Here is a 12,002-nt window from a genome sequence, read left to right on the forward strand (position 1 = left end):
TCTGCATTAACAGATTAGACAATAGGCAGCACGGTCATCTTCTGAAGTCCGTAACACATCAAGCCAACATCCAAGAACTAGTAGGGACAAAAGCTCCCTGCTGTGTTGCCTCACATCGCCGTGTTTCGGCCAAAAAATGGCACCATACCAGCAGACGGCGGTCGTCTGTAATAGTCATTCAAAACGGGAAATAGTAAAACCACCATGATGCTAGCTGACCAGTTAACACTTTAAACAACACAATATTGAAAGAACAAAGCATATTTCTTGTGCGCCAGTGAACAACAACACAACCCACCGGGAAAAGTTTCTGAGCTCAATAGTTAAAGAAAAACAATCTCACCTCATTTAACACGTTTGTTTCGACCTCCCCGCTAAACTTGAGCTCTTTGTTTACATTGTGCTGAGTTGAGCAGCCAATCGCAGTGATTTCATTCACTGATGGGCTCCAAAGATGCCGATTCAACATGCTGAATCGGCTGAAAAAAGCCGATGAGGGCCGATGGTGCGGAACAAACCGCTGCGATGAGGGCCACAGGCGCTCACCGTCAGCCCAAAGTATGACGGACAACCATCGGCTTGGTGTGTCACGGTCATAAGACTGTAAATATGTGCTCACATTGTCCAGCAGTATATGTATATTATGTATCAATATTGAACTTAATAACTACAACTTCAACTATTTTGCTTTTTCCCCTTTAGTCCATGGTTCTCCTGCTCCACAGTCAACGGCAGTACATATTTGACTTCGACTCTCTGGACCGCCTTTCTGCTGTCACGATGCCAAGCGTGGCCCGCTACACCATGCAGACCATCCGCTCGGTGGGCTACTACAGGAACCTTTATCACCCTCCGGAGAGCAACGCCTCGGTGGTTGTGGACTACAGCGAAGACGGCCTCCTTCTGAGAGTAGCTCACCTCGGCACAGGCCGGAGGGTTCTGTACAGATACCGGCGTCAGAACAAAATCTCAGAGATCCTGTACGACAGCACGAGAGTCAGCTTCACCTATGATGAGACGGCGGGAGTGCTTAAGACCGTCAACCTGCAGAACGAAGGATTTATCTGCTCCATCCGTTACCGCCAAGTGGGCCCCCTGGTGGACCGGCAGATTTTCCGCTTCAGCGAGGACGGCATGGTCAACGCACGCTTTGACTACACCTACGACAGCAGCCTGCGTGTCACCAGCGTGCAAGGCGTCATCAACGAAACGCCACTGCCCATCGATCTATACCAGTTTGATGACATCTCAGGAAAGGTGGAACAGTTTGGGAAGTTTGGAGTGATCTACTATGATATCAATCAGATCATATCCACAGCAGTTATGACCTACACCAAGCACTTTGATGCACACGGACGCATCAAGGAGATCCAGTATGAGATATTCCGCTCGCTCATGTACTGGATCACTTTCCAGTACGATGACGTGGGGCGAGTCACCAAGAGAGAGATCAAGATCGGTCCCTTTGCAAACACCACCAAGTACAGCTACGAGTACGACGTGGACGGTCAGCTCCAGACTGTGTACCTGAACGAGAAAGTGATGTGGCGCTACACGTATGACCTGAACGGAAATCTACACCTGCTGAATGCAGGAAACAGCGCCAGACTTCTTCCTCTGCGCTACGACTTGAGAGACCGCATCACCCGCCTTGGAGACATCCAATACAGAATGGATGAAGACGGTTTTCTCCGTCAGAGGGGAGCAGAAATCTTTGAGTATAACTCAAAAGGACTGTTGGTGCGAGTTTACAGCAAGAGCAGCGGCTGGACCATCCAGTACCGCTACGATGGACTCGGACGCAGAGTGTCCACCAAGACAAGCTTGGGCCAACACCTGCAATACTTCTACGCCGACCTGAGCTACCCGGCCAGGATTACACATGTATACAACCACTCCAGCTCCGAGATCACCTCGCTCTACTACGACCTCCAAGGCCACCTGTTTGCGATGGAGATCAGCAGCGGGGAGGAGTTCTACATCGCCTGTGATAACACCGGCACACCTCTGGCCGTCTTCACCAGCAACGGCCTGCTGGTCAAACAGCTGCAGTACACGGCGTACGGCGAGGTCTACTTCGACTCCAACCCAGACTTCCAGCTGGTGCTCGGGTTTCACGGAGGACTGTACGAACCTCTGACAAAACTGCTGCACTTCGGGGAGCAGGATTATGACATCATGTCCGGGAGGTGGACCGTTCCAGACGTCTCTACCTGGCAAAAAGTTGGCAAAGAGCCAGCTCCTTTCAACCTCTACATGTTCAGAAACAACAACCCCATCAGCAAAGTCCATGAAGTGAGAGAATATGTTGCAGGTAAGAGATTTATTCCTATTGATTATTCTTATCAGGGCTGCAACTAATGGATTTTCATTCTTGATTCTATTGCTGATGAATTTCTCAATGAACAATTGTATCTATAAAAGTTACATTTAAATTTAGGACTGTATATATTTACACAAGGAATAGTGTAGAACACTATATATGATCTATACTTTTCATGGTCTGTAAGATATGAAATCGATTTTGAAGACATAAATCATTACTGTATATACCAGGCAGGCTTTGAGTTTGTGTTAATTGTTGTGTGCTTTAGGGGTTTTGTAATGTGCTCAGTTGAACTGTGAGTATGAATGTTATGTATGTGTATTTATGTAATCTAGTAAATTAAATATTATTAATGAAAATAATGAAGACGCCAGGAAGTGTAGCTACTGTTTAAAACAGAAGCTAATGAGGATCTTAACAAACAAACATTATAACTTGCATATTCCATCTTCTACTTTTCATCTGACCAGTAGCCCAAATATATTTAGTTTACTGTCTTATGAATTAAAAAACAAATTATAATTTCCCCAAAAAAGTTTCCAATTAATTTTCTGTCAATCAACTAATTTAAAGTTACTAGCAGCTGTACTTTTATATTTACTTTTTTACTTACTTTATACTTTTATATTTTTTAGAATATTATTTCATTTTGAGAAAAATTTCTTTACTAAGCAGTTTTAAGTTTTAAGGGAAAATTTGCCGCCTTTTATGTGGATGTCTATTCAGTGTTGATGGCTAATGTTGCCAGTATAAACCATAAATTCCTCAGCATGTACTATTTTGCTCGAGAAGACGGAGTTCTTCTATTCGCAGATCCCTACTGATGATGCCTACGTAGTAGGGCTACACCTAACGATTATTTTTTTATTGATTAATCTATCAATTATTTTTTCAATTAATCATTTTTATTACTCAATAAATATAACAACAACTTGTGACTTGTGTAAAATGACATTTTAAAACTTGTCATACACAGCAGGGCATTATTCTCCAACAAAAACAGGCCAGTCTTAACTGGTAATCTGTGTTTTACAGTCTGATATAAAGTCTCTCCAAAACAAAATTAATGTAAGACTCAAGTAAGACACTCAAGTAAGGAATGTAGTGCAATTTACATTTAGCAGTCCAACAGCAAAATAAATAAAACAATGTAAAATACAAGTCACTTCACAAAACCTCAAAACTAGCAGTCCAACAAAACATCTTACAGTAAAATCGGTGTAATTTCAATAACACTATAACTTTTCTCTCACAGAAATAATAATAACGAGTACATTCTTTCTGCATCAAAATAGTCCAGCCTTAACTGGGCCTTAAGGCATATCGCTGCCTGCTGATATGAGTGCTGTATTTTCATATTTATAAGCACATATTCCTCTCATTAATGAAGTTATACAAGCTTCTGCACAGCTGACAACCCCATCCTGTAAATATTTCAAAATAAAATGCATTGTATCGGCAACTGATGGCATTCTGTCCACAGAGACACAGACAGATAGCTTTTGTTTTGAAAGGGAAGCAAGGAAGTTGATGTAATACAAACATATTTGTATTTCCTCATCTCTGTAACAGAGAGACTTTAAACTGCAGGATAAAGTGGTACAGAGTCAACAAACATGAGCGTTGCATAAAAAAAAGGGCGAGCCACAGTTTCTTTAGATGTGCTGCAGCTGACACGCAGCTCAGACGCGCCTGACACGCTGCTCGGCTGAGCAGTGTGCACGCTCTAACTTGATACATGAGCGCAGATACAAAAAACAACACATGGCGCTGCTCACACTCTTATCGATTATGTCGATTATGTTGATTATGTCGATTAAGTCGACGCGTTGCCCCAGCCCTGCGACATACTGTATATCAGGATGCAAGCTTATGACGGCCAGAGCTATTATTAGCCTACAAAAGTTTGACCCTCTTTTGCCTACTTTTTGGGTTTTTTTTCGCCAGAACACAGTGAGGACGGCTTTATAAATTGCAGCTATATTTCTCACTTACTTGCTTACATAGGCCTCTCTGTCTTGTGTCGTCCTCTCCGGCTGTTGCTACGTCAGTCTCTTCTGTTTGAACTTTTGCTCTGAGCTCCTTCTCCAGGTGTTTTTGGGTCTTCCTCTGTACTTCTGCAGGTGACAAAATAAAAACACAGCGGCTCTGCAGTTTTAATCAGCGTGAACTAAGACGGCAGCAGAGGGCAGCATCTTATAGATTCTGCTTTTGACCTTTCATTATAAAGCAAATCTGAAATTACTCAGACTGTTTTGCTAAGAAGCAACTCAACAAAATAGCTTACAATAGTGAAAAATGACAAAAATACTCACTCAGTCTTCATCTCGGTCCCTCTGGGCTTGCTGCTCTTGGTCGTCTTTTCCAGTTTATCTTCAGGATTCTCCAGCACGCTTCTGTCCAGGAAAAGAGTAAATAAAACTTAAATTTAATGCATAGTAACACAGAAGCACACAGAGGCTCTCAGGTTTGGTGTCAGCGACTGTATCCAACAAAAACTGCCCACACTGAAATTCATAGCAGCAGAGCGACTTAGTTTCTGTTGGCATCAGAGGGCAATTTGAGCAAAGGCACCAGCGCTCTGTGTTTGTTCTTGGCAGTTCTGGAGGGCCTGAAGCACAGCGGCCTCCACTGCATTTCTTAGGCTGTGACATTTTCCACCCATTACATTCTTTGCATTTTGGGACTCCATTCTCACTATTAGATCATTTTGCAAACACTTCTTCGTATCCTCGCTGGGAGGAGTAAAGATGAAAGGAAGAGACACCGGTGAGGAAAGAGTGGAGGCAAGCTGGTGTAATCTCAAACTGTCTGTAGCCAAAATCAAGCCTGTTGTTCTTCCTTGCCCCCAGTTTTGGCACTGTCACATCAACAGTGCTTGATGCAGGAAGAACAACAGATTTTACAGCCCTGTCGATTCAATAAAGCAGGCACTGAGGACCTCGCTTCAAAACATACTACATTTAGCATCGACACTGATCGGACATCGCCATAAAAGTGATTAATTTTGCATTTAAATGCAGTATGCATAACAGAGCTTGATGGTATGGTACAAAAGTATTTCTGTTGTAACTCACTCACTAAAAACCCTAATTTATTTTTGCTGCACAGATGTGAACAGCTGGCTTGTAACCTTTGGCTTTCATCTCCACAACACCATCCCCGGCTTTCCGGTCCCAAAGTTCGATTTAAGCATGCCGTCCTATGAACTGAAGAAGAGTCAGCGCTGGGATGATTTGCCGGTGGGTAAATTAATCCTTCTCATGCATATTGAACACGAAATAAACAACTACAGTACTCCTCCAGCCAACAGAAAATATGCTTTTGAAAGAGTAGGAGATCAGACAGACAACAAAAAAAAATATTTTTTTCTATTGTTTTTCTCTTACTGTATTTTGAAGCTGCCATCTCTTAATTGGATTGCTATGTATTTCATAGACTATCAATTTTAATTGGGCCATATTTGCATAATAATACGCACAATAAGCACAAAGTGTATTTTCCTCTGTATTGTTTTATTTACCAGTTGAACACAATGTCTGATTTTATGTGTAATATTTTGGTGTTGCTGCTGTTTAAACAATCTTCTGAGGCTATTTATGTAGCTTCTTTGGTTTAAGGCTTTAACACAAAGAGTGTTGCTGTAAAATTGTCATGGGGGATTTATCTACTTTTGGCTTGAGAACACAGCTTGAAAAGACCATTATCTTAGACGGGGATGAGAAACTCCCTGAAGCAGAGCAGAAGCTGGTTCTAAATGGCCTGGAGAGTCAGGTTCTGCCATGTTCAGGCGTTAACGTTTCACTGCACTTTTCCTACAGTCTATCTCTGGGGTCCAGCAGGAAGTAACCAGACAAGCGCATTCTCTCTTGTCATTCGAGCGGCTGCCAGAGGTCCATCTCACTCGAGGTCGCAGAGGTGAAAAGTCTTGGCTGTGGTTCTCGGCGGCAATGTCTCCCATCGGAAGAGCCGTTATGTTTGCCATCTACAAGGGCAGCGTTCACACTCACACGCTCAACGTGGCCAGTGAGGACTGCATCAAGGTTGCAACAATCCTCAACAACGCTTTCTATTTGGAAGACCTCCACTTCACTATCGAAGGACGGGACACGCACTACTTTGTCAAGCCAGGCCTTCCGGACGCCGACCTTGCTGCATTGCACCTCACCAGTGGACACAAGACTCTAGAGAATGGCGTCAACGTGACTGTTTCCCAGTCCACCACAGTCATGGATAGTCGGACGCGGCGTTTTGCAGATGTGGAGATCCGTGCTGGTGCTTTAGCTCTCCACATCCGCTACGGATCCACGGTGGACGAGGAAAAAGCGCGTGTTGTCGAGCTCGCTCGTCAGCGTGCTCTTGCGGGTGCGTGGGCGAGAGAACAGCAGCGAGTGCGAGATGGCGAGGAGGGGGTCCGGCCCTGGACAGAGGGGGAGAAGAGGCAGCTTCTGAGTAGTGGAAAAGTTTTGGGTTACGACGGATACTATGTGCTCTCCATCGAGCAGTACCCAGAGTTAGCAGACAGCGCTAATAACATCCACTTTCTTCGGCAAAGTGAAATTGGGAAAAGGTAACAACACGAGGTGCATTTTCTGCCAAAGAGACTTTGTTTTGGTGGAGACATACAAACGGACAAAATTAAAAGCAACTGTAATCAAAAGTTGCTGCTATGTACCCTGAGTGTCGTGTGTTTTTGTAAAAAAGAAAAACGAAAAAAATACAAGGGGTCAAAAGCAATGCTGTGCATTGTGACCTCGGGACTACAGAGTAAATGTATAACTACACCAAGCCTTAACATGGCAATTACAGGTCAGTTCCTCTGTTGCACAAGCCTTTTGGACTCTGGACTCTGACACAGAGGAATAGTGGTGTTTTTTGGGAAACAGTGAGCTAATTTAGGTGTTTTATGTTTTTTTGTTTTCATCGAGACAAGTCTGGCTCAAAGTATTATACGAGCAAAGGAAATGTTTACATTATGCATATCTGCACTTCAGTAGAAGTACGGGGCTCGAGAGTTCACACTCCTGGAGCGAGCGGTGTCCTTGAGCAAATGTTTGTTTTTAAAATCAGAGACTTCTGACGTTAGAGATATCCTCACCAAACAACCACTATGTATACCAGATTTAGCACTGTAAACATTGAAAGCATCAAAATGTCTTATTCTCTTTGAGATGCTTTTAAACTGAAAAAAAAGAATTTCCATGTTTAAATACCCAATATTCATTGTGGAGATTAAAAAAAAAAAAAAAAAGGACAATGAAGGTATGACGAACTCTGTTGTGGGGGGAAAAGGCACAGATGTGTCTTGGATAGCACAGGGACACCATGTTTTGTAAATTATGCAAGAGTTTTATGGCGTTTTTTTTAAGAAACTGAATAAATGTCTGTATTAGTCATATTAACAGTAATTTATGTTGTGTTTATACATAACAAATAAAGTCCAGCTGGTTTTAATTTTTTTTTTTTTTTTTTTTTTTTTTTTAATTTTTCAGCATTTTTTTTTCATGTTCCTCCTGATATGGCTATGTGGGGCTTCTTCACAATGCTCTGTTTAAGTAATTAACAGAAACCTGTGCATGTAGTGACAAGTATTTACAAGTGGTGATGTATCTATAACATGCAGTCAACTATTATTTCCACTAAATTTAATGTTTATTGGGCATAATGCCTTTTGACCTGGCTTCCTGTCCAATGAATATTTCATCAACACAAATATTTCATGAACCCATCTCACATAAACAAGGTTACAGTGGATCCAAATATAGATCACATCCATGTTCTCGGTAGGTAAACTTTTTTTGGATGTTAAATGCACTCATGGATTAAAATGATATTGGGGTTCTTTTTTGGTGTGTTTTGTTCTCTTGAGAATTGGACTAAGGTCTGTTTTTTTGTTATCTTACTTAACAAGGGTTCAGTTTTACAATGAATATTCAGTATGAGGTGAGAAAGTGATGCGGTAAGAGCTGGCACGTTCACTCAGACACTAATTTATACGCAATATTTTTGCCTGGCAATATCCTGGCAATGCACGGATGCCAAGTATAATTTTTTTGTTACATAAATTATTAATTTACAAATAAAAATAAATCTTTTGGTAGCTCACTAGAATAATGAATCAATATGTTTTTTTCAGTCCATTAGATACTATTTGCTGCAAAACAAAGACAGAGTGAGATGAATAGACTGAAAACTTTACCTTATCAAATGAAACAGGTGCGGACAAAGCTATCTTTGCAGGATAAATTTGACAGTTAAAAAAGCTAATCACAATAAATGTTATTGCTATACTCAATGTATCACGACACATTAAGAATTGCTTTAATATTTTATCGTGACTTCAATGTGATAAAATCGTATCGCGGGGCTCTGGTTATTTCCACCTCTACTAATTTAAATAACGCTTTAAGGTGAAGTGTGTAAGATTTAGGGGGTCTGGGCGGCATCTAGTGGTGAATTGGCGTTGTAATGAGCTTACGTTTCTTATTTCTTTCTCAAGTTTATTCCTGCAGTGTTCAGAAGGCTTTTGTTGTGAAACTAATTTTCTGCAGAGGTCTTTTCCTCTCCAAAACAAAAGGAGCACGTGGTTAAAACTTCCGAAAACCCTGAATAAAGCAGTTTGATGTTACAAATCAGTAAATCTCCGATGCTGTTTGGGATGGTACTACAGGCAGCTCGTCCACCACATGTTACTGTGTGGTCACTGTAATCCTCTGATTCTCTGATAACTTAAGATCCAGATGTTGGGAGCGCCTGGTGGCTCAGTGGGTAGAGCGGTGCCCTGTATACAGGGGTTGTGTCCCCTCTCTCTCTCTCCTCCTTTCACACTTAAGCTGTCCTGACAGTTAAAGGCAATAAAAAGCCCCAAAAATAATCTTTAAAAAAAAAGATCCAGATGTTGAGTAGATTTTCACCATAAACCAAATAATCCTCTTTCTTTCTAAAACAAACTGAGCCTGGTGATATAAACCAGAAAAACTATACACAACGCACTTCCATTTACTTTGTATTGGAACCGACTGAAAACATTAATGAATAAATAAAAAACATTAAAGATTAAAAAAATACATCCTCTGAGCTACAAAGTCAAAGAAGACAAATGCAGCATTGATTTGAAGTCAGCTGCTTGAAGCTGTTCTGGACTGAAGTAAGTTGAAGCTAAAGATATTTGAGTGTAACTAACCTAAAACAAAGACACCTGCCTGATATAATCCACTGAGTTTGCATCAAAACCACAAAGGATATGGTAGGTATAAGTTAACTTGTGAACATTTGATAGCTCAATTTTAAAATCACGTGGCTTTCCCGTGCTCGGCGTGATTCATCAAAGCGCAGAGCTCTGATGACAGAATTCATAATTCGGAAAACAACTCCATATGAGAGTGATTTCTTTTTCATGGTAAACTTCAAACAGAATTTCAAACCAAATGGGTGCAGAATATTCCTCGCTCAAAGCTTGTTTTATGCTGTTGTTTCTGACCTCCCCCCTGCTCCTCAAACATCCCACAGAGTCTTTGTACGCTCTCAGAAATTTAACAATGTTTCATGACATATAGAGCTTTAAAAAAGCTGCATCTCTTTAAATGATGTGCAGCTCACAATCTAAAACACATGCCTTTAAAGTTCCCATCAGACTCCCTCAGGGCAAACCACCCCCCTTCACCACCAACTGATAATGAAATGTCTTATTAAAGTTCTCCTGTGAGCTATTGTCTGTTGTTCCTTCACACTGAAATTACAGTGAACTCGTACGAACCCCCATTTGTTTTGATATATCCATACAAAGAGTTTCAAACTCCACCAAAACCCTGCTGAAATGTCTTCAAATGCAAACTCTGCTCTGCCAAATATGAGGCGTTCAAATCTCTCATTCTCTTAAAAGTCCTCTGATGCTCCCTAGTGGTATGCAGAGCATAGTTCAGAAAGTCATCCAGTCCTCCAACTGTTTAATGTACACATCATGTAGCGGTGCGCTTATTATAACAGCAGCCATCACTTTAACTCCCAGAGAAGTCAGAAAATATTGCTGCTTGAACTTCAAATAATTCATTAAAATTCTAGTGATTAGCCAGATGTTAGGAGAGAAAAAAAATCTGGATACTCCAGGTTAATCTAAAGAGATATCAAAAAGAATAGATCAACCACTAATATTAAAATGATCCGCAGTGCCGCTGCAGTATCACACTGTGACCACAGTCGGCACTGCCAAAGCAACAGAGCGGCACATCACTGCGCACTGCAACTAGACCGACTTCAAAGGCTTATATAAAAGAGATGGCACGACTTTGCAAGAACATCAAAGACCCCGAAAGCATCACGCAATAACCACATCAGAGCATAGGGGAGAAAAAAAAAAAAAAGGGGGCATGTTTCATAATTCAATTGAGCTTCATTTTACGCACCTAACACAAAAGTAGCCATATGGAATCACACTGCCAGACATGAAATGATCCTGCAGCCTATACGTCCCGACTCAGAGGCACAGTCACATCACAGAGAGGAACTTATGCATCATATATGACGCTTGACGTCACAAGGAGGGGTTCATTTTGGAGTCGTGCTATGAATTTCTGAAAAGCCACTCTAATTCTATTACAATCATGTGACGTGGAGCCTGGGAGTAAAGAAAGCTCCAGTAATTCAAAGTGAAGTTGGATTTGCAGCGATAACGCGGCGATCATTGATGTGATATTAGAAATATGCAATCAAGTGCATCAACCGTGCTGATTAGATAATTTTGAACACATGGTATAGTCAACAGATTGAGCTCCCTAATGAGCTTCTAGTAAATAAAATAACAGTGTGGAGCTGATTGCATCTCCAAGGGCATTGCACATTTTAAAATATAAAATTGACACCCCCTCCTCTAATAGTATACATTTCAAAACAGTCTCTTTTTTTGGGGTCAAAACTCATCTCAGACTTGATGTCCTTCATGACTTTTTCCAAACCTGCTTCCTCTGCCAGCCAGTGTTATTAGATTTTCACAAGCACACAAGGTGATACTGTTCATTATTGCTTTTACTCACCTTCAGCTGACAACTTGTGGACGTTCTCGTTTTCTCTCGACAGGACCTGCAGAGGCAAATCAAATTTGAGGTTTGTAAGAGGCTGCCAAAATTTCATCTCCAATCATTTCAGGTATTTCTTTGCAGGATTTTATATACAGTGAGGAGAAGTAAACCCTTTTTACATTTACATTTTCCCAAGACTCAAATGTTACCCAATAGAGAGATTAAATAAATTAAAAGTAATGATTATACAATTACCAAAACAAAAAAAGCTTATTTTTTCAATTATTCTCTGAAGCACATGATTTTTGGAAATAAATCAAATGCTTGCACTCATGACCTTGTTATTACAGGGCTCCTACAGCCTACTGCGAACTGGATTTAAGACTTTTAAAGACTTTTTAACACCACTTGGAATTAAATTTAAGACAAATTGTACAGAAGCCAATATTGATGGGAAAAAATGGACCAACATCAGTTACTTAAGGATTGGAGGAAACTTATTTTATTTTTCAAATATTAATTTTAATGTAAAATTATGACTCTTTGGTGATGTTAAAGAGGTTATCTTTAAATTGTTATTATTATTACCATTATTACTATTATTATTCATGCAGTGTGAGATTTAGAAGGACCCAGGGCTGCTGAGCAATTTTCTGATGCGG

The 12,002-nt window shown here is 40.9% G+C and overlaps 2 protein-coding genes across 2 annotated transcripts in view; one reads left to right on the forward strand and one right to left on the reverse strand.

The window, feature by feature from the left end:
- Positions 1–717: 717 nt before the first annotated feature.
- On the forward strand, positions 718–8,179 carry LOC121948010 (teneurin-3-like). The gene is made up of 3 exons (XM_042493240.1): positions 718–2,314; positions 5,438–5,568; positions 6,148–8,179. Exons 1-3 carry the CDS (start codon positions 781–783, stop codon positions 6,898–6,900), a joined length of 2,418 nt encoding a protein of 805 aa, XP_042349174.1. The 5' UTR covers positions 718–780; the 3' UTR covers positions 6,901–8,179.
- Positions 8,180–11,347: 3,168 nt separating this feature from the next.
- The window catches only part of LOC121947781 (teneurin-3-like), a 173,716-nt gene continuing 173,061 nt past the window's right edge, over positions 11,348–12,002 (reverse strand). The window contains exon 27 of the mRNA XM_042492896.1: positions 11,348–11,401. Within this exon, the coding sequence (XP_042348830.1) occupies positions 11,348–11,401 (54 nt within the window). The remainder of the gene's footprint in view (positions 11,402–12,002) is intronic.

The sequence above is a fragment of the Plectropomus leopardus genome, chromosome 9 (assembly GCF_008729295.1).
Source record: "Plectropomus leopardus isolate mb chromosome 9, YSFRI_Pleo_2.0, whole genome shotgun sequence".
Taxonomy (NCBI): domain Eukaryota; kingdom Metazoa; phylum Chordata; class Actinopteri; order Perciformes; family Serranidae; genus Plectropomus; species Plectropomus leopardus.